Genomic DNA, 22,800 nt, shown 5'->3' with positions numbered 1-22,800 from the left:
GCTTTGTTTGCGACATGGAAACTTGTTCTTGGTTCTTGCAAGAAAAGAATTCGTTCTTGGTTCTTGCAGGGAATTGGATCATTTATTGTGAAATTCTTGGGCTCAAAAGAATCCCTGAGTTATCTTTCATCCGAATTGAATTGTTTTTTTCATCTTTCGTTTGGAGTTCAGCATATTTACAGCTGTAGGCTTGTACCTAGTGATACCTGCTTAAAGAACAAGCCATCAGAGCCATCCAGTGTGATTTCAGCAAATATGGGTGGTTTCATTAGTTTGTATCCCTTTCTGTTGCATTGTTTTGCAGTACCATACCTTCATGCATTTATGCTTACAACATACGTAGGGCGCATATGCAGACTGCAGTAGGTACTAGGTACTGATGAAAAGGGATTCCAGTATTACTGTTGAGCTGCAGATGGTTACCATTTCCTCCCAAAGTATGCTAGAATTGGGAGGCATTGCTGCATAGGAGTCTATGCCTGTACAAGTGCAACTGAACAGGAAGTTGTGCACTTATTTATTCTACTGTCGATTGGCGCTTAATCTCTCTGCTGTCCTGTGTGAGATTTTGCTGATATGTAAAAACTTTCCACGTCAATTTTTTATATTCAAAGAACATCTCAATGGTCCAGTCGCCACATTTTCAATGCCCTTTGGCGCCACATTTTCAATGCCCTTTGGCCAAGTAGCTGCTACAAGTCTGAACCACTTCTTGCATTTCTAAATTCTGGTGTGACTGCCTTAGCTTAATGTTGATATATCGAAGTAAACAGACACACGCTTGTCTTCAGATTCCATGGCAAGGATTTCCAGGCTGCCCAGAGTTGCTGAACCAACCAGAATGTCTGCAACTGCAAGAAACACATCTGTCAACTCCAATGCAAGCCTGTCAGACAGAACCTTGATTTCAAAAGGAAAAGCCTATTTTATACTTGTACGAAAGGATTGTCAACCCTGGAAAGATCGAGCAATCCAGCAGCAGTACCGCTGCAGTTCTTGTTTAAGCTGGTAGCTGCAATCAGGCTATGGTTCCATTGCAAGTACCAACGGCCACGCTATGAACCGGACGGAGGGTAGGAGCTGGTTCCCTCTGCCATTGCCAGGGCAAAGCAAGACGGCGCCGGCCATACAGTTCCAGCCAAAAGCTCACCGTAGGCCATGGTGCCAGTGCTGCTGCTTTTGATCTTCTTCTCTTTGGCTCGCACATGCAGCGCAATCATGCGATTAAAAAAAAAGTGGTAGCCGTCCCATCTGCAAAGGTTGTCTGAGCTTTCGCTCGTGGAGGTGGCCTGGCCTATCTCACTGGTACCGGACCAGTTTGCGCCGGCGCCAACGACACGAAACCGACTGAATTCAAGAAACTTGTCTGGGACACATGGGGCCGGGCAAAGCAACGAGGGTGTCCATGTCCTTCATAACTGAATGTTTGGACTCGGTATAATTTCTTTTTTAAAAAAAGAACTCGGTATTATTTCAGGGAAGAAGTGTGCTTTTCATCCCTCATATATCGTAAAGTCGGACATTCATTCCTCATATTTCAGTTGGTGCAAATTAGCCCTTTAACTAACTAAACCGGTGCATTTATCGTCCCTAGCTTAGTTTAATAATGGTTTAGATCATATAATTATCTTACTAATAATTGTTTAGCCACATCTAATGTTGAGTCAATCGCTATAATAGTTCGGTATGAATCGGTTCCGTTAATTTCTCCAATAAAATTTTTATGGGTACCTAATTTAGAGGATTTACTGAACTTTTTTGTAGGCTTTATATCTTCAACTCAGCGTATTAGTCAGATGATTGTGGGCATAAACCACCATGGTAGGGATAATAAATGCACCAGTTTAGTTTGTGAAGGGGTTGTTATGCACCAAAAGAAACATGAAGGATGAATATTATACTTTTGTAATACTTAAGGGATGAAAAATACACTTTTTCCTTATTTCAGATAGGAGAACTTCTTGGAGTATATAGGAGTTGCTTGGTGCTCACAAGTTATTCGTGTGGCAGTTCTAGTGCAAATGTTTGTTTCACTGCCATAATTGCGGCTTGCCGATCTTTTTGTGTTTCAAGGTTTTTACAACATACGTACCTCGGAGTGTTTCTATTCCAGCTTATGTATCACCACAAGTTAAAAGAGTACACGACTGATGAGTTCTTTCTAACGAGAATACAGACTATGGGGACACACCAAGGCAAACACAAAACTGTAGCTGTAAAAATAAAGATGGTGTGGCATCTTCGGGGAACCTACTGGCTAGGTCGTACCAAGCACAAAACGACATGCACGAAATTCATGTCCTGATGTTTCTGAACGATCCCAAGCCTTAATTTAATCATGCCCTGTTCGATTTGGGCCGCCGGCTAGTAGAGCAGGTGTTTGGGGGATTAAACAATGCAAGTTTTGGTGAACAACAAGACAAGGGCCAGCTTAGACGCTTAGTATACTAGTATAATCTGCACTTAGTTTAACCCAAAAGGATCTGCAGAAGCTTCTATGTGCCCCCACCTTTCAGTAGCACGCACATGGCGCTTGCTTTCGAGAACTCAAAGATTAAGGGATCATTTTGGTGGGCTAAAATTGAGTGTTAAACTTTAGTATCTATTAGCACTTTTACAATTGAAGTTTTAAGACTTTGCTAAAGTTTCTTGGGGTAGCGTGCATTCACACATGCGCATGTCTTCGTCCCGTGAAAGCAAAGCAATGGGCCCTTGACAGACAAGGATCAAGTCATTTGTTCCCGTTTGATTGAAGGTAGTGCTACAGCAAGGGTACAAATCAATGCAGGCTAGGCTTGAAGCAGAAGGATCGGCTACAGGAGACCTGAACGAAACGGTCTCTCTCTTGTTGCAACTCCCGAAGGCCATGGAACGGAAGCTTCACTCGGCTGTAATTAGCTTTGACTTGGCCGGGAGAGTGATCGAGCTCGCGCATGATGATTGCGTGGGGTAATTAGCTTGACCCGCCCCGCCGAGTGATTAGGTGAGACCGTGGGCGGTGCGTTCCCGTGGGTTCTTGTGGGCAGGGTAGGTTTTGACAGCTTAGCCGTGACACCGTCGTCGCAACCACCCCTGTACTGCGCGCATCGTAGCGGTTGCGTCGATGGAATCTGTACTGTGCAGCGGTGAGCTCGTCGAAAGGCGGCGTACCAGCAGTGCCGGAATGAACCCGGTGCTTCAACACGTTGCTTGTTGACCGATGGAGAGGTAGGAACGGTGCCCAAGTCCTCCTACACGTACGTACCTTCCCCATCTCCAGACTCGGCCAATTCTTGCAGCTAGGTTGCTGATGCGTCCTGTTGCAGAAAGCCTACTAGCCAGCTGTTGGGGGCGCTTGCTGGCTAGCCAGGGCGTTGCATGCCCTCTCCTATCTAGGATAGTTTTTTTCTCTCAACTGCGACCCAAATACATCCCTGGTTCGGCGTCCAGAATAAGGCCGCGGGCAATGAATGCATCGGCAAAGGTTGCTGTCTTCCAGCCTTCCCAGAGGATGGAGGGGTTGAAGAGACATCAACCGAATGATACGGAGGGAGGATCGCCGTCGCTTTCGGACAGAAGGGCGGCGAATTGGAGGCCGGCGCGCACGCATGTGCCACCCGAATCATTGCGTGCTTGCTGCCGCTGCTCGCTCGGGCTTGTTTTGGGTCCGCCGCGACGGCAGGCGGCGCACAGATTCTGCCCGTCGGCCGCGCGCCATCTGTGTGCACGATGGGGTGGCATCCTTTTTGCCGTGCCGTTCATTCGGTGCCTAACAAACACATCGGGCGAGGAAAGAAAGAAAGCCAGATGGACGGCCGACGACCGCGACGGCGAAACGGAGTGGTGCGTGCGGCCCGCCGGACAGCAGATAAAGGCGTCGCCGCGCGCGCCTGCTTTAATTCTTGTGCGCGCTCTCCGAATCCCGTTCGTGGCCGTGGCCTCGCCCAGCTCGATCGGCCTAGGCAAAGGCAGCATCGGTGGCGCGAGCGCAGCCACCAGGCAGCCTGCCTGCCGGCTCGGTGGGGTGGCGTCGCGGTCGCTGCCTTCCTTCCTTCCTCCCATCCTTCCCTTGGCCACGAAGCAAACGGCCGAGCAGGGGAGAACACAGAAAGCAAGTACGGAACCCAGCGTCGTCGGCGCCACCGTTCTTGGCGGCCGCAGCTTTTGCGGGTGGGATGCGGCGCCGCTCGTGCCCGGCCAGGCGTGCTGACAATTGATACGTGGCAGCTAGGCACGGACGAAGCTTGGTGCCGCAAGGCGCCTGCCCGCGTCGCGTGCGTGCACCTGCGCTGACCAATCAGTTACGACTCCTTGCTATTCTCGTGCGCGTGCGCCACCGTGTGCATTTACTGGTAGTGCAAGTACTAGCATAATGCGAGTGGCGGCTTGCAAGGCTCGCACCTGCATTGCTTAGCTCGATCGACCGGCGGAGTGCCATCCGATCCTCCCATGATGAGCGCCCACGAAAGCGACTGGAAACGGTGGATGGAGGGAGGGAGGCAAAAGGAGAGGAGGCCAAGGCCAAACGATCCACCACACGGCAAGAGTATAATAACACTACAAGGATGGGAAACTAGCGCCTGTTTAGTTCCCGCGGCTGTAAACGTAAAAAACTTTTTGCAAAGAAATCTTGCTAATTTGATATACTAAATAAAGTTTATTTATAAAACTTTTTGCACAGATGGGTTGTAAATCGCGAGACGAATCTAATGATGCTAATTAATTCATGATTAAGCAATAATTAGCGGATGGTTACTGTAGCATCGCAAAATATGGATTAAGTAGGCTCATTAGATTCGTCTCGCGATTTACAACCCATCCATGCAAAAAGTTTTGTAAATAGACTTTATTTAGTACTTCAAATTAGTAAGATTTTTTTGAAAATTCTACATTTACGATTTTTTTGACTAAACAGGGCCTAATGTAAAAGCCACGAAAGGCTGCGCTTCCGCCGCGCCGTTCGGGGGCACTCGGGTGGGTCGTGCGTGCCACCAGCGAAAGGAAATACAAAATCAGCGCCGGACCAGGAGAAAGAACAGCCATCTGTTTCAAAACAAAAACAGAGCATCCCAACAGCAAATCATAGCCGTCGGATTTAAAAAGGAAAAAAAAACACCACCCCAACAGAAGCAGAACAGACGAAATCTGCAGCCCAATTCACACGCGTCGCGTGCCAGCTGTCACCACCAGGCCAGACCCGTTAACCCGCGACTCCACCCGCCTTCCCCTATAAATACCCTCCGCCCCGCGCGCCTTTCCCCACCCCACCAGTCCGCCACCAGCGAAGATCTCGTGCTCGCCCGCCGTCCTCGTTCTCCGCAGCGAGCAGATCGCCTTCCAGAACCTTCTCGCCGAAGCCGAAGCAATGGCCGGAGTCGGGTCGAAGGCCCTCGCCGTGGTCGCCGTCCTGGCGGCCGCCGCCCTCTCCGTGGCCTCCGCGGCCGACGCGCCGGCGCCCAGCCCCGTCTCCGCCGCCGGCGCCGCGGTCCCGCCCCTCGCCGCCGCCCTCGTCGCCTCCGCCGCCGCCTTCCTCTTCGCTGCCGTCCGCCACTGAGCCGCAGGGTATGGCCGTCGGGCGCCCCGCCCCCGCCTGCCTAGCAGTACCGCTACCGCCGCCTAGATCTATTTATTATTATCATTATTATTCAGTAGCTGCAGTAGGGATGGATTTCTTCCTTGGTCGCTCGTGTCGTCGTCGCATTTTGGTCGGATCTGGGATGAGTTTCTACCGTGTCGTGGTGTCGGGTGGTGTGATCCCCCTTGTAGATACTCTGCTATCTCGTCCGTGAGTCGGATGGTTCGGTCTGGTTGCTACTGATATTAGTATTATCTGTCCCGTTTGAGATGATGATGCCTTGCTGTTAATCTCTCCGTTCGTATGCTTGATTCCCCTGCGCGTTTCTGTGAACAACGATGATGTTTGCTCTCGATTCATGCGGAATTTCGCGTTTGACAGTTGCGATCCGTGACGCGTGAGATTCGGTTCGGTTCGGTTCTGTTCTGTTCTAGTACCTCGGAGCCCGCGTAGCCGCGACGCCGAGGTTTCTGCTGATTCTCCACGACCTGAAGGAGCATTAACTTGTCGTCAGGTCAGGTGTGCCGTGTGCGTCGTCCGTCGATCGATCTGCTTATTTTGTCCCCTCCTTCTGGAAGAAGAATCAACTTTGGGGCATGCGTAGTTCAATGCTCCTCTTCTCTGCCTAGTGAAAGTTCTTAAGCGGGAGAGGAAGCATTAAACTATAAATTCGCTTCTCGGCCGCTCTTCTTCTGCAGGGTGCTACAATATCCGTGTCGACAGAAGAAACATTCGTCTTCTGCTCTCCTGGCCTCCAACCTTAAACTGATCTTGAACCGAGAAAATGCATCCAGCGGCAGGAATCGGCATCCCAGTGCCAATGGCAAACTCGCATCGTCCGGATCCCTAGGCGACAAATCTACGCGGGGCTGCAGAGTAAACATGGACCGCGCGTGCCCTCGCGGCTGGCGCTGTGGAGCAGCGCATGAGCGCTGTTCAGGGTCGTGGAGGCGTGGGGGCAGACCGGCCGGCAGGGGGGCATGGCATGGACCCTAGCTCTCTCCCCTTTTGCTGCAGCGGCACTGACCGGTCGTTTGGACGGTCTGGCCGAGCTTGACCGATACCGGCACGCACGGTCCACGCTGATCATTTAATTTGCTTCTCAAACGTGCTCGCTATTCGATAAACACCCCGTATGAATCTGTTCCACGGAGCAGTTTCATTCCCTTCTCGGGCGTTCTACCTGCAATGCTATGCGAACACCAGCGGATTGTAGCCGGAAGCATCGTCCGTTGCTCGTACCAGTTCGCTAACCCAGCATTCTCCTCTTGCTTCGTAGAGAGAGGAGAAGAGAAGAGGACAGCAGCTATGCTTTTACAGCTCATGGTCGGGTGAGTAGTAGCGTGTAGCCAACGGTTTTGCTAGTCTCAGCACTGAGTGAGCATGCGTTGTTAGGAAAGGGCAAAGGGCAAGGGCAAAGCTCGCCAAACCATCACGCCTCTCAGGCTGCGGCCATTCGGCCCTCTGCAGCTGCAGCCATGCGCCGTCCGGCCTGTCCCGTGTGTTACCTTGCGTTCCCACTGCCGCCTTTTTCCACAGTCGGGCGCGTTCCCATCGCTGCCTCTTTCAGTCGTTCCGCCGGTCCCGGTTTCGGCACTCTGAAATTTCAGATCAGCTCCTGCTCTTACAACCCTCTCTAGAGCCGGGAAGGGTTAGGTGTCAAAAGCCTGCGCATTTGAGATTTGCAAAGCACACATGTACTAACAAGGAGCCCCAGCGAAACATGGTCAAGGAGATAAACCTTGTGCCTTTTGATTGCCACTGGAGTTCCTGCTGGCACCAGCTGACAGCGAACTCGGGCGAGGTGATAACCGATCACAAGGCCACCCATCGTCCATGGGAGCAACAGGTGTCGCAAGAACACAACAGATGCTGGTAAGAATGGCGGCCTTACCGTATTTCTTTGACGCCGCTGTCGCCAGACGTGGGTGACGGGTAAAAAAAAGAAGCATATCCTCGCTCCCATTTTCTCAACTGGCGACGGGCCAACAGAGTTAACCCCCCCTGTCCATTCTCTTCTCCATTGTACACGACGGCCTGGTGAGAGGGACAGCTTCTGCATCAACACCGTACATGTGCTCGCAGTGCGATTCATCATAAGATCAAACCGAGTCCTGCAGCAACACCAGCAAAATCGCGGTTCAGATGACGCCAGTCCACGCACGTCAGCAAAAGATCGTGACACAGATGACGCCATTCCACTCACCTTCAACGAGGGGTCCCTTGAGCAAAGACTTACAGACATCGGGTCCATGTCCTTTGCCTTGAATTCGGATCCAACAGAGAGCACAAGGCCGATGTGCATCCTGAAATTGCCATCCAAGAACAGGACATCTTCATCAGAAGAACGAGCGAGGCTGCAAATACCTAGGGGTGTACACCTGTGGGTCCTTGGATTCCTAGGCTGCGCGAGTGCTGGTCCGGCAGGCTAGACTCCAAACCAAGGAGGCTCCCCGTTCCAAACGGCGTTGGCTTACTTGACTCGGGGTCAATTGTTAGGCCTTGACTCCAGCTTTGTATTGGCCCAGCAGAATAATCACCGGGCCTTGGGCAAACGAAGTTCTTGATGGTGATATCGAAAGGGATCAACCAGTTAAGCTTCACGAGCTTTCCGCTAATATTCTGTGGGGTTTCGACAAGTAGCAGCGCTAGTATACAGATAGGGACGTCGATGTCAGCCGCTAGAACTGTCGATCTTCCAACGGGTGTCTGCTCTGATGGCGCGACAAATGTGTGTTGTGGGTGTTATGGTTAAGAAGGGCCACCAAGTCACCTCCTCCGTCTTCTCTACTCAATTAAATGGGCAAAATGACCTGTCCTTCCATGCAGAGTCCCACCAAGATGCATGATCCTATGGCTTGGGTTAATCTGAGTTTTTATTACATATTGTTACATTTTAAGCCTCGAGATACTCATAATACTAGTAGGTTTTGTAAAAAAAAAAGAACCTAATAACCATTGGTTCATCACATCAAATCTGTTAGATGCTGGTCACATCAATTTTACCGGAAGAGGGGGAGAGGAACTTGAAAGAAAAGCCTCGCTACCTCGTAATCGTGGCCTTGTGGTCATCCCTCGCAAGTCGCCGTCCATCCTTTTCCAGCACCAAACCCTGCTGGACAGCTCACCCCCTGTCTTGCATCGTCGCCGTGGGCCCCGCCGCAATTATCAATCCCTAATCACCCTGGAATATCCCCCAACCGCCTCTAAAACCCCACGAAACCCGTATTAATAATCGTAACTGCCCCGCGCGACAGTTCAGGCCAGGCTGTTAACTACCCAATCCCCCCTTTCCCCTATAAATCCCGGCCCCCTCGCCTCCCCCCTACCTTCATTCCTCGCCGCCTCCACGCCCCACGAGCCCTCCAAAACCTAGCGCCGGCGCCGCCACCTCGTCGTCCGGTCGATCCTCCACGCCTCCAGCAGCAGCAATGGCCCGTGTCTCCGCCGCCGTGATCGCCGCCTTCGTGGCCGTGGCCGCGCTGGCCACCGCGGCCTCCGCCGCCGATGCGCCGGCCCCCGCCCCGGCCTCCGGCGCGGGCGCCCTTTCGGCGCCGCTCTCCGTGTGCTGCCTGGCCGCGCTCCTCGCCGCCGTCCTCCGCCACTGAGCCGGCGGCGGCCGCCTCGCCCCGCCCGCGTGCGTGTCTTCGTCAGATCTAGTAGTACAGTGGTAGTGAGTGTGTCTTAGCGGTTGGTAGCAGTGCTGTAGCGGTGGTGTCGGGTGTCATGGAGGGAGGCATTTGTTTTGGATCTGAGAGTTTCTTGCGAGGATTTCGAGAGGTTTTCGGTGGTGGATTTGATTAGCGTGGTTGGTGTGAGTCCATTCCTATCATTCATGTGCGTTTGTGTGTACCTAGTGCTCACCGGCTCTGAGTATTAATATTATTATTGTGGATTTATGATATTATTGCTCTTGCGTGTCCTCCTTGTTCAGCGTCAAGTAGATTTCTAGAACGGTTGAAATTGTAATCTTCAACTCAGTCTGGAGATCAGTCGGGATCGACGATTGATGTGCGCAGATTGATTCTGCGTGACAAGACTACGGATTCCGGACGCTGCGAGGTGTATGGCTTTGGCATGCCCTGTTGAGAATCTGAGCAGATTGGGATTGATCTGATATGGAATATGTGTTGGGCGCAGCATGTGCCCCCCGGCAGAGGAAGAGGAAAAGCTGCTTAGAGGCTAAGCAAGCATGCGCACACGCAGTACGTGTGATCGAGCGAGCGAGGCCGCGCGCCAGGGCGGAGATGGAGATGCTTGTGCGGGCGGTGGTCCGCAAGCACATGGGCAGCCGTTGGGGTTCGTTGGGACCACCTGGACGCAGGCCATACGCCCCCCGCCACCCGGGGAAATAGCGCAATCCCATCAACAGCGACCGTATTACGAGGACTTTCTAGAGTTTTCCGCGTGGAATGCGCATGTCTTCTAGACTAGGAATCCTGTGAATCCCCCCTGCAACAAACGATTAAACCAGACTAATGGAATCTTCTGCGAGCCAAGTCCTAAAAGAAGACAGTCCTCGTGATAACAAGCTTAGAATATTTCATCAAACGAAAACAGGTAAACAGGCATGAAAAAAATCTGATGAAGCTGGGGCATAAACTAATTATAAGCCTGATATGAGCACCAATAAACTTTTAACTTATAACTTATTCCTTTCACTGACGAACTAGGCATATCGACAAGATTATCTGCTTATTTGTGACAAGAATCAAAATAATGGGCGAAACAAAAATGACTTTCTTCTCCGTCATCGCACCACCTATCCCATATATCGAAACTAACTAAACCGTTCAGCTTGCCTTTTTTCCACCACCGCCAGCCTACCCCACGGACAAAAAAGAGAGAGGATCCCTGAGCAGGAGCTAATCCAAGTAGAAAAGCGTCACGATCTTCCGGAGGTTCTTGGCCTCCTGGCATGTCTCCATCAGCAGCTTGCTGTCATGGAACGCGAAGCAGATCACCTGTTGGACCTTCGAGATGATGTCCATGTTGCATAACCTGAAGATTACAAGAGTTGCCATTACTGATTTAGAGAAAACGAGAATTGTCTTTCAGTCCATGGAGAAGATATTTAGACTCCAACAAATAGGCAAAAAGATGGATGCTCGTCTTCTAGAATACAAGGATAAACCCAAAAAAGTTATGACCCGTATAGTGTAGTATCAATTCTTGACTCAACTAGAACAATATATGCATACCCTAGGACAGACCCCAATCTAGAGCTTTAGTTCATGTCATCAACCTGTGCAATGCTTGTTTTCATTCAGTGTCATTTATTCACGTAAGTCGTTCAGTAAATGGGCAGCAGATACTCATGAAAAATCTATAAAACATAGTGTTGGTTTGGTATGGCATTATGCGGTTACGGATAGTATCCAAACCATCTATGTGACAATCAATGAGTTAAACAAAGTGATGTATGTTTTGTAAAGCATAGAAAAATTCCAAATTTTTTTGGATTTTTACTATTCCATGCGATCTCTGAAAAGTGCCGGAAATAAATGATACACTAATCAGGCATGAACCGGATATGTATATCAGCACCATTGGTGACAAAAATATACAGTATAGGAAAAATATGAGCAATTTGAAAAGGTAGGTGACTGACCTGCTAGCCTCAATCAGCGGTAAATGGTCATACTGTGGCTTCTCAATCAAGTTTTGTACCTACAAAGTTTACAAAACGTTACTGAAGCATTTCAAATTGATCATATGGAAATTGAACATCAGCAGGATGCTATTTAACTCCTGAGGCATGCTATTGGAATTAACGCATATGACAGTGGATGCCTATTGCCTAATAATCTAGCTATCTAGCCAGTTCCCCAGATTGTAGGATAATGCTGATGTTTTCTGAACAATTCATATGCCATATGGTGAAACATTTCTAACCAACGATCACATTGAATTTTAAGCATATTTAAGATCAACTTGATAAGGGTAGAAACAAAACAGCCTAAGGATCCAAAATAAAATACACATTGAACTTTAAGCATATTTACGATGGTAGCAACAAAAAAACCAAAGGATCCAAAATAAAATACACAACTTTCTTATGTAAGAACTGTCATACGGCATAAACTGAAGGTTAGTGGTAACAGCAGAATTAGTTCAGAGGTTTGCAGAATAGAATGCTCTCTTGGTGAAGGATGAAACAAGTCAACTATTTATCTTCGTATTACTCTATAGTGTATACAGATAAGCATACACTATTCTCTTTCAATAACAATAAAGAAGCACAATGTTCTCCTCAAGAATGTTTACATGTATGATCAGGGGAGATCATGATAAAAAAATGGCTGTAAGACCTAACTCAGAGGTGATAATACGGTACTCCCTCCGTCCGGAAAAAACAAGTCATTCTAGAAATTCTATGACAGACGAACAAGGAGGTAAAATGACCTTGCTTGCCCCTATTTATTAGCTATATTTGGCAATAATTGATTCCTGCATGCACACATCGATTTTAAATGGGGTAAAATGTCTTGTTTTATGGGACAAATTCTGAATCCTAGAATGACTTTTTCTTTTGGGGGGAATGGAGGGATTAGTTTAATGTAAAACAAGTATCATCAATCATCAGTTTATTGATAGAAAAACACAAGGAAGCTCCTGCATTTTTCATACAACCAGCAGCATCATGAGTTCATGACTGCATCACTTCGAATATCATATGATTACAAACATGATTCATACAAAGCATGGATACATCTTTCCCCCCTTGTGCGGATCACTAAGAAATTCCCCATAACTTTGTGTCAATATGCTGACAATACTCTGATGAACAGTCTATCAATACAAAAATCACCAACTGCCAATACTAAATATATAGAAGAAAAGGTAAATTGTGAGTATAGGGCTCTATACTAACAGGTCTGGAACTAATTTTGACTAGAAATTTCCCATAACTTTGTGTCAATATGCTGAAAATACTGTTATGAGCAGTCTATCAATACAAAATCATTAAATGCCAATAAAAAATATATAGAACAAAAGGTATATTGGCCCACATAGAGCTCTATACTAACAGGCCTGGAACTAATTTTGACTAGTAAATGACCAATTCAGGATAGAAACATAAGGAAGTCTTACTTTAGACAACAGTTCTTGGCTTTCAGGAGGCTGCTTCTTTAGACTTTGAGGTAAAATTACAGTAAGCAACTCAGGCTTTTCAGCTCTTAAAGCGCCCCTGATAACAGCTGCATTAGTTCCGGACGCCCCAGATGTGAATATGTGATTTTTCTGCAATTTAAAAAATATTACTAACAAGGCTAGAGGACTCAAAGATCATATGAATGACAATGGCACATAAATCAGGAGATCATATGAATGACAATGGCTCATAAATAAGGGACATACTGTTATGACCATAGCATAGCTCAGGATCTCAATAAGCTGTTGATGCATGAAACCCATGTTGCGGGTTCCAAAGAAACCTATTGCACGAGGTCCTTGCTGCTGAATAGCCAGCAGCTCCTGCATGACCACCAATTAAATGAGACCAGTTTGCAGGATAAATCAATTCATAAAGGCCATATATGCAAAGTAGCATTCATGATTGAAATTCTGATTGTATGAAACTAACTTTCAAAGCTTAATAACAACAAAAGTTAACTTTGAGTAAACTGAACAGAAAAGCAAAACAAAAATGTAAAATGAGCAGAAAAGTTTACTTGTAGGTAATCTAGATCAGGGATCGGCTTGTATTCTGGTTCAGCAACCATTGCAGTACCCTTGACGAGAGTCTCTGTCTGAGTAGGAATCCTCACACCATCATCATCTGGCCCAAACATAATAGCATCATCCCTTCCTTGACTCCTCACATCACCTTCATTCCCATCTCTTCGCATGTATCCGCAGAGCAACTATACGAGCACAATAAAAACAGCCCCTGGCAGTAAATCATTAGTGAAAACCAAATATATTACAGCATCTGGAAATAAAATTTCCAGTTTTACAATTTTAGTTTGCACACGTGCTGACTAGTCAAATCAGGTAGCCATCAAGTAATCCCAGATCTAGTGTGATACCATTTACCATACAATAAGAGGCCACAGCCATTTAGGCAAAAAGCCCACAACCAAAATTCAGTGAGCAGATTTGTATACCCATGTTGAACCCAACTTTCTGGAGACACAGCAGAAACTTTGAATAAAAGAGAGCAACAAAAGTGACAAGAATCCCAAGCATTGGATACTGAATAAATGACAAGGTTAGGCTGAATCCAATTCACTGGATCATTAAGTATTTAAAGGGATCTAGAAGTTTAGCATTTGAGTTGCATAGTTCACCATTTGAGGGTACACTAAGGAAAAGATATAATGCAAACACTTTTGACATGTAATGATAATAGCCCACAACATTTATCTGCAAAAGATGGTTAACTTTATGAATGGTGCATATCTTTATCATCTATCAGCCAGAAAGTTCCATATGACCGTATCAATTGAGGTCGGCACTATTCTGAGGCAAACACAACTTAATCTGCACCTTTATCCCAACTGCACGGTTTGGATTGACACGAGCATAGCTCAGATGAAGGAAGGTGCGAGTGACACTGAACAAACTTTATGCACAGGATCTAAGCATCAGCAACACAAGCAGAATTGGTTGTTAAACTGGACTGTTAAAAAATCTAATTTTGACCAACTTTTGCCTTCTGCAGTAATAATTTTGAGAGCTCATTGCACCTATCATTCTATAGACTTCTTTTGCAATTATGGTGTGATTACAAAAATCTATATACTATTACAGATCGCAGAGGATTAACATGCACATGTAATCTTGATTTGCGGAGTCAGAATAACTGTTTAATTCTTTGGCGCCAGGAATTATGATAGCAACCAATATCGATACACACTTAGATTCGAGACCATCTAGGCTGTCATTTCTCTGTTGATCTTTGAAGGTGAAATTACACTAAACGTCACAAAATTGCCATAACAGCAGCAATGCAATCAAGAAAGGTTTAACAGGAAAGAAGAAAAAAGTTATCTTTGGAGGTGAAATTCCACTCCAAGCCATGACATCACACAGAGCACACAACAAATCAAGTTTATCCACAGGAAGCAAGTACCCGGTTCAGCCGCGCCACTGCCGGCGGCGTCGTTGTCTGCTTCTTGGCCCCCTGAGTCCATCCCAGCGGGGCGCCGCCGGGGCTCCGCGCGGCCGAGGAACAGTGCAAGAAGCCGCCAAGTCTCAGGTTCGTTGGCGGCGGCGTCCTCAACGAGGGAAGGCCGGCAACGGGCGCCGCGGCGCAAGAACCCGACATCGTCATCCGGCCCGCCGATTCCAATCTACGAAGAGGGAGGGGGAGAACCGCGTGAAGTGATGTGCGTGGCGGCGCTCCCGTGACCAAACCGAGGATGGCTGCGCGGCGCGGCGCAGGTCATGTGGGAGGGGAGGAGGAGGGGGAGGGCATTGCTGGGTGGGCTGGGGATGAGACGAGAGAGGAGGGGAGGGGAGAGGAGAGGAGACGGCACGGCACCAGTTGGGCTGCGGCTGAGGGCGCAACTGGCTCAAGCCGGTTTGGTGGTTTCCTCTGGCGGCCTAGCTGGCTGCTGTGGTGCGCGTGTGGGGAGGAGATGGACGCCTTTGGATAGCAGGTGGCGCACCATGTTTGCCGTTTCTGCGTGCCTCTCTTCACTTTCTACGTTTTTTTTGCCACACTCTTTTAGGCTCTGCTGTGATGTCTCCATATTGGAGAGCTTGATATTAAATTGGATACAATACCAAATAAGCCTAAAATGAGCCTAAACATTAAAATAGGTTCAATTCCAAATTCTTACCTTCAATACTTACATCCAAACGCTACCTTAATATTTATTTTATATCTAGAACAACCGCTTAAATCCTAGGATAGCATAGAACAAAATGAACCCTATCCTAACTTTTAGGATTCATTAGAAGAGGAATTACTATCACATCTCAAATTTTATGTCAATGAGTATGTGTGCACATCTTCTAAAGGTGCATTTGTTTGTATTGTTTCAATTTGAATTCATGTGGTTGTGGCCAAGTCAAATAGAATCTAGCAAAGATAATTTATAGTAATATTTCTAGAACTGATGTTATATAATTAAAAACTATGCACCACGTGTAATTCTAGAAGACCAAGTGAGTTTTCACCATCTAATAATCCTTTCATTCCTCATAGCATCCTAAATGGTTATTGAGATGTAGTCCAATAACGCATATTTTTTTGAACTTGAACAATTCAAATTACATAGCATCTGAAAATGTTAAAACATCAAAATGGAACACATAGGCACCTAGGATATTCCGGGCGCGGGCATATATAACGTTTACTATAAAAATACTACTTGTCGCCTAAAGCACACCGTCCGCGGGTCAGCAGAGCACTTGAACTCACTTACAATTATTTAATTAATATTTCTAAGTGCAGCCATTCCTTTGCTTTCGCTTCCTTGGTGCATGTATGCATGCACCAATGACATCATCCCATATGTAAGTGAGTTCAAAATAAAAAAAATATTTTAAACTACACTATTACACTTCTTATAACAAGAAAATAAGACCCCACTTTACTATGTTTGAGTAAAAAAAATTTAAATATTTTTTGATTGCAAGATTTTTATCGATCTATAATATTTTGACTATCGCGAACAAAAAATTGAATATCGTGAACTTCTGATTGCATATGATGAAAAGTAGAAACTGTAGACCCCAAACAAATAAGTCCACATCAACTAACAATTTAGTCTACAAATGGATAGATAATTTAGCATGATGAACAAATCAGTATAAAGAGTTAACAAAATAGCTCCACCTGTGAACACAATATTATACATCGATAGTAAATATATTCATATTACATGCCAATGTATTATTCTAGAAGAAATAGTTAACATAAAAAGTAAATCAGTTTACAAAAAGTGAACAAAATAGTTCAAAACACAAATAAATAAATCTTCATTGAGAACATAAATGTTCACATTATGAACAAATTATTCCTCTGACGAACAAAACATGTGCACATGATGATCAAGTTAGTATAACAAGTAAAATATAAAAGAAAAAGGAAAGGACAATAAAAGTTAGTACTACCCAAGTTAAAAGAAGATGATGAGAAAAGAAAAAAGGAAAAAGGGGGAAAATTTGACTTGCCAAAAAAGAAAGAGAAAATTTAAAAGTAAAAGAATAAAAAAAATTAAAAATAAAGGTTGACTACTAAAACTAAATGGAAAAGAAAGATGAATAAAAAGTAAAGAAAATAAAATGAAGGAAACAATGAAAGTGCGATTTATCGAGAAAAAATAAAAACCTTAGTTGCATTGGGCCACTACGCATACTTTACTTGGGCTACTCGACTCGCACGTGAGCTACTCAGACTCGCACATGGGCCACAATCGGGCTAAAGACCTGTTTGGTTTCTGGCCTACGGTGCCACACCGTGCCGCACATTCCGCGCCGCAGGTGTGACGGCTAAATCGGCCGCCGCACTTTAGGCACGGTGCGGCGCTGTCGGTCAGAAACCAAACACGCCTTAAATGCAACTACACAGGCCGCATTATCTCATAGACTACCAATGTGGATGCCGTAGCATGTCATATTATGCACCAGTTCACTTGCCTATGCGTAATGTTTTTTTTTCTCGATGCGCATTGTTTGATTCAGTTCCCACGTACCGTGGTAGCCAATCCATTGACGAATGAGGCCGCATGTTCTTGTTCCGGATGACGTGATTCGATCTGAACGCCTCACTCAATGGAGGGTTTCATATTATTGTTCCCAATATAGCCACAACAACAAGAGGAAAATAAAAGTGTTTGAAACTACCTCTCTAATATATAATTTCACATTGTTGTTTTCTAGACTCCACATAATGTTTAATTTAATGACCTACGAAGAGTTAGTACCCATGTCAAGGTAGTGTCATTTAAATGAAATTGGTTCCTTCTCGCTTTTCTTAAATTTCCTAACACGTTATTGCATAAGTTGATTTATGATTATATTTAATGTGTTTGAAACTCCTAGAAAACTAGTATTGGTATTGGCCTAATGAACGACCGATACCATCAGAACACGGGGTGATATAAATATTGATTGTATTCAGACAAATTAAACGGATTAGAAAAACTATATCCATGAGGAAGCTAAAAGGAAAGGAGAACACAGGATTATTGGAGGTGCTGACCTCTGTACAAGGTTCCCGTTGACTTTGGAGCTGGTCTCCATCTTGCTGCTGAGCAAGCAATCAAATCAAATCGTTCTAATTTCATATTTGCTTCTTATGCGTGGCTTCGGCTGTGAGTGCTAGTCTTGGACAGTACCTGTACAAAGTCAAGTCAAAATTATGTAGACAGCTCAAGCTCTGTGCTGTTTGCTAGTCGTAAAAATAAGTACTAGCGCACCAGCCTCGATAAAAATTTCATCAAAAGTTTTATAAGCATTAAATAATATACTACATTAGCAATTTTGCTAACTTGGCAGTATCGTTATACAAAAAGATGAAGGGGAGTTTCATAAAATGAGAGATGAGTTTCATCTTCATAAAATCCAGCCAACACAGTTATCAAGTTTCAATTTTGATAACTATACAATAAAACCGTGCACTAAAACTGGCCTTAGCATTGAGTCGATTCGTAAGTCCACTGTAACATGAGCCATGGGACGTCTGAATTCTAGTATGGTATACTTGTACCAAAGTCTCTTCCGCTCTGTTGCTGTTTTCTTGCCTCCTAGTTGTGGAATTCAAGCATTAGAGTCGTGACCTCTTCCACCTATTGTGTGCACTCACCGACCAGTGAAGAAATGTTTGGTCTCGCTGACCGGAATGCTTGACCATCTGGGTTATTTATTTGGAAGGAGCTGACAACTACTTTGTTTTTTTTGAAAAGAATGACAACAACTTTGTTATCCGTAAGAAAACTGAAATCTGTTCCACCCTACCTGTACAAATTCTGACATACAATTCAAATGTCAAACTTGCTACTAGTTACTCGTAGAACATAAGAAAGGTACACGGTCATCTGATGATGCGAAGCTTCCTTGCTAGTCCAACAGGAAATGCTTGGGATCTTGACTGATAAACGCAAAATAGTTGTGTTTATAGTCATGAGCTGAACTGAACACACACCTGGCATCGATCTTTACCACACCTGCAGATTTGTAGACAATGCGGCTGGGACTTTTCTTTTGTCATGTACTCCAGGCTTTCAGAGATTTTTCAGCCAACTGACAACAATATTTAGGTTGCTCTGATGGTGCGAAACTAAGTTCAAGCACACGCAGAGATACTGAAACCGGCTTATGGGTTGCCTCAGCATTCAGGCAACGCCATGGCAGCTCCTCTCCCGTTCTCCCTCCTCGTCATTGTCCTCGCCACGGCCGTCTCAGGCTCAGCGGCGGCGGCGGCGGCGGTATCCTTCCCCAGAGAAGCCCTCCCGACCAAGTCCGGCTACCTCCCGATCCCGCCGGCGAACGCTTCTCTCTACTTCGCCTTCTACGAGGCCACCCACCCGCTGACCCCGCCGGCCTCCACGCCGCTTCTCGTCTGGCTCGAGGGCGGCCCCGGCGTCCCCTCCTTGCTCAGCAACTTCTTCCAGATCGGCCCCTACACCTTCGCCGCCGGCCGCAACAACGGCTCTGTCCCGCTGTCGCGCAACCCCTTCGCGTGGAACCGCCGCTTCGGGCTCCTCTTCGTCGACAGCCCGCTCGGCACCGGCTACAGCGCGGCGCCGTCCCCCTCCACCATACCCACGAACCAGTCCGTCGTCGCCGAGCACATCCTCGCCGCGCTCCAGTCGTTCTTCGCCGCCCAGCCGGCGGCGTTCCGCGCCCGCCCGCTCTTCCTCACCGGCGAGAGCTACGCCGGCAAGACCATCCCCGCGGCCGGCTCGCTCATACTGGAGACGAACCCCGAGTTGCCGGAGCAGTGGAGGATCAACCTGCAGGGCGTGGCCATCGGGAACAGCCTGGTCCACCCCGTGGCGCAGGTGACCACGCACGCGGACGCCGCCTACTTCATGGGGCTCATCAACGACAGGCAGAGGCGCGAGGCCGAGGAGATGCAGGCGGAGGCGGTGGCGCTGACCAGCGCGGGGCGGTGGCGCGAGGCGTCGGACGCGCGGGCGCAGCTGCTGTCGTGGCTGCGGAACGCCACGGGGCTCGCGTCGCTGTTCGACGTGGCGGCCGTGGAGACGCCCCTGGAGGCCGTGGCCGCCGGGGCCGCGGAGCTCTTCAACGACGCCGAGGTGAGGGCGGCGCTGGGCGCCCGGGCCGGGGGCGCGCCGTGGCAGCTGGACAGCCCGGCGGTGGAAGCGGCGTTCCGCGACGACGTGATGAAGAGCGCGAAGCCGGACGTGGAAGCGCTGCTCGGGGCGTCCACGCGCGTCCTCCTCTACGAGGGGATCCGCGACGTGAAGGACGGGCCGGTGGCCGCCGAGGCGTGGCTGCGGGAGCTGGAGTGGGACGGGCTGCCGGCGTTCCGGGACGCCGCCCGCGCCGTGTGGCGGAGGAGCGGCGGCGGCGGGCGGCTCGCCGGGTACGTGCAGAGGCACGGCGCGCTCGTGCACGTGGCCGTGTACGGGGCCGGACACCTGGTGCCGGCGGCGCAGGGGGCCGCGGCGCAGGAGATGATCGAGGACTGGGTGTTGGACAGGGGCCTGTTCGGCAGCGGCGCGGCGGCGTAAGGCAGGCAATACAATGCAGTGCGTCTTCGTCGTGCCAGTACGCGGGCACGCCGTAGATTTCAAGACTTGTATATAGAGCACGTAGCCACGTACACGTCATGTTGATCTGATCATTTCGTGGTGTATAAAGTATAATAATAAAGCTCAGTGAGGAGCATTCCAAATAAATTAGATTAGATCATTAGACCTTTAATTTGTATAAGTCCAGCCCAGACCTATAAATTCCATCGATCCGTTAGCTCCTCATCAACAACCAACATCGGTTCATTCCATAGCATAGAGATCATTCAACCTATATTTGAAAAGGTTAAATGTGCTAGGGTTTCATCAAGTGTCGTGAGGTATCTCGTTTCTGATGACTGCAAAGCTCTCGGAAGCAAGGCTCCAGTGCTGCAGTGGTGCCCCTACTTTTTGCATGCATGTTTCATTGCTTCACAAAGAAAAGCATTGCACAGAAAGATGCAAGCACGCCCTACCTCACTTGTTGTTCTTGCCGTAGTGATTGATATAGGGAGAGGTCGAATAATAGATGCCGGCGCTGGGCACTGCACACGGGATCTTCCTAAAATTTGTTTGCGTTTCATAACTTCGACAGGACAAATTTGATTTGAGAGCTGCTCGATCTTTTAGGTCTGACAAGACACTTAACACCGATGGAATTCGCGACGTGTGGCTTGATTGTTGAGCATCCTCTGAGGCCATTTAATATTTGTGTTTCCAAAACTGTCACATGAGTAAGCTAACATCGATTAGTCGTCTCGTCGAGGTTATCGAAGTTAAGTTCCCTTTGTGGCGTCTCTGGCACATTGCGTGGTGCGGTAGGACTGCGGTCTGGAACAGAGCTCCAAGCCCCATCTGATATGTGAGGGAAGCAGGTAGTGGGGGTAGGAGAATTGGAAGAATCGGAGCAGGGATTGGATAGCAAGCGAGAGGTGGAAGAACAGATGACAGATTAATGGGAGGAATAAGTTGTTCTATTACAGATGGATGTCCCCTCCCCTCTGCTCTCCAGTACTAGCTCATAGCATATTACATGGGCTGACTGCCTCACACATTCACCCACTATGGGCAGAGACGGATGGGTTGGGCTTCCTTGACCTCAAGCCGCGACGTGACCCAGCTGGCAACTGTCTTGAAACCCCAAGCGGCGCCTTTGGAAAACGCCGTCTCAGGTCCTTCAGATCTTCCCATGTAGCCATAGATGGTGGCCAATTGGATCACTTGATCAGCACTCGGTGAACATGATGATCACCTCGAGTGCCCAAGCGGCGCCGCAACACTAGTTCTGGCACACGTGGAAGCTAAATGCTAGATGTAAACGATGAGATACCTGAGATGAATCCAGCACAGCTTGTTTCAGCTACGAGACGCAGGGGCGGGCTCCATTGAATTCAATGGTATTCAGTCGAATACCCATTATTTTTGACCAAAAATTTTATATATACAGTGTATTCTATGTATATGATTCAAAAAAAAGAAAATAACACTCTTTTGGCCCAAAACAACCTCAGCAGCCCAACTTCCCTCCCCCACCGCCGGCCCATGTACCCCCACCAGGCCCAAAATTTCACATTCCCAATCCCCTCCCAGCCTTCCCGACGCCCCCATGGCTCCCTACCGATGATTCCCCACGCTCCACCTGCCCTAGCCCGCCTGCCGCTTCCTAATCTGCCCCGCTGCCGCACGCCGCACGCCGCCCGCCAGGCGCCAGCCTTGTGCCTCGCCGCCGCCCGGCCGGCCGCGCTCGTCGCCCCCGGGGCTCGGGCCCCTCGCGCGCAGGCCAGCGCCGTGCGCGGCAGGAGCAGGGCCGCAGCCCGCAGGCAAGGCGGCAGGCAGGAGCAGGACTGCACGCCCAGCAGGCAGGCAGGCTGCACTGCTGCAGGCCTGTGCAGTGTGCACGCCCGCACGCGGCACGCCCAGTAGGCTGCAACCTGCAAGCCTGTGCTGCTGTGCACAGTGCACGCCCAGGAGGCTGCGGGCCTGTGCAACCTGCTCACGGCTGACGGCTGGCGACCAAGGTCAAGGTGAGTTGCAATTTGTGATAGGATATGGATTTGTGGAAAAATTAGCAGCAATGTAGATATGCAGTGAGGAGTTTTTTTTTTTCTGAAAATTGAATACTTGTAATTTGTATGTAGGTTTGAACTATGAAAAGGAAGAAAGGTGGCAATGATGCTACTGATTTGAAATCTTTCTTGCAAAGAGCTGCTGCAAAAAAGAAACCTCTTGAGCCGGAGGTTGTTACTCCATCTACTAATGAAAGTCAGATGCAGATAGTGGTATTCCAAGGACAGAGTACTAGTGGGACAAACACAATACCTTCTGAAATAGTGAGAGATGAGCAGAGACAGCCAACTGATCCTCCAATAATCGAAGATGATGAATCCATGCCTATAGATGAATCTGAATCCGATGACAAAGATAATAATCATTATAATATAGAGCATGATCCTGGAATGAGGGCTCCTATCTCAAGTTATCCCGTCAATGATCAAGATTCGGTGAGAAGGGCATACATTGCATTGGGGCCATGTCGACCAAACATGAGGAGAGAAGCATTTCCCCAACATGATTGTGGAGGTATGCGCC

General features: G+C 48.0%; 2 protein-coding genes across 3 annotated transcripts; one reads left to right on the top strand and one right to left on the bottom strand.

Annotated features, from left to right (window-relative positions):
* Positions 1 to 10,157: 10,157 nt before the first annotated feature.
* LOC112893562 lies at positions 10,158 to 15,033 on the bottom strand. Of its 2 annotated transcripts, none has more exons than XM_025960962.1 (6): positions 14,634 to 15,033; positions 13,231 to 13,422; positions 12,917 to 13,033; positions 12,650 to 12,799; positions 11,166 to 11,224; positions 10,158 to 10,555 (listed from the first exon to the last, which is right to left on the bottom strand). In XM_025960962.1, exons 1-6 carry the CDS (start codon positions 14,832 to 14,834, stop codon positions 10,420 to 10,422), a joined length of 855 nt encoding a protein of 284 aa, XP_025816747.1. In that variant the 5' UTR covers positions 14,835 to 15,033; the 3' UTR covers positions 10,158 to 10,419. The 2 variants fall into 2 exon arrangements, with proteins under 2 accessions (XP_025816747.1, XP_025816748.1); XM_025960963.1 differs by having other exon boundaries at positions 13,231 to 13,448; positions 14,634 to 14,771.
* A 3,747-nt stretch (positions 15,034 to 18,780) lies between these two features.
* On the top strand, positions 18,781 to 20,379 carry LOC112893935 (serine carboxypeptidase-like 50). Its single transcript, XM_025961468.1, has one exon. The coding sequence runs from the start codon at positions 18,859 to 18,861 to the stop codon at positions 20,209 to 20,211; it is 1,353 nt and encodes a 450-aa protein (XP_025817253.1). The 5' UTR covers positions 18,781 to 18,858; the 3' UTR covers positions 20,212 to 20,379.
* The last annotated feature ends 2,421 nt before the right edge of the window (positions 20,380 to 22,800 follow it).

Source organism: Panicum hallii, chromosome 5 (genome assembly GCF_002211085.1).
Source record: "Panicum hallii strain FIL2 chromosome 5, PHallii_v3.1, whole genome shotgun sequence".
In the NCBI taxonomy this organism is placed as follows: domain Eukaryota; kingdom Viridiplantae; phylum Streptophyta; class Magnoliopsida; order Poales; family Poaceae; genus Panicum; species Panicum hallii.
The sequence above is the reverse complement of the archived record's forward strand: the minus strand, read 5'-3'. Positions and strand labels throughout refer to the sequence as shown.

Excerpts from the sequence above, each read along its gene's own strand:
- LOC112893562 (XM_025960962.1), bottom strand. The coding sequence starts at position 14,834 with ATGACGATGTCGGGTTCTTGCGCCGCGGCGCCCGTTGCCGGCCTTCCC. Across the intron at positions 13,423-14,633 it reads CAGTGGCGCGGCTGAACCGG|TTGCTCTGCGGATACATGCG; the intron begins GTACTTGCTTCC and ends GTGCTCGTATAG. Across the intron at positions 10,556-11,165 it reads CCGCTGATTGAGGCTAGCAG|GTTATGCAACATGGACATCA; the intron begins GTCAGTCACCTA and ends TGTAATCTTCAG.
- LOC112893935 (XM_025961468.1), top strand. The coding sequence starts at position 18,859 with ATGGCAGCTCCTCTCCCGTTCTCCCTCCTCGTCATTGTCCTCGCCACG.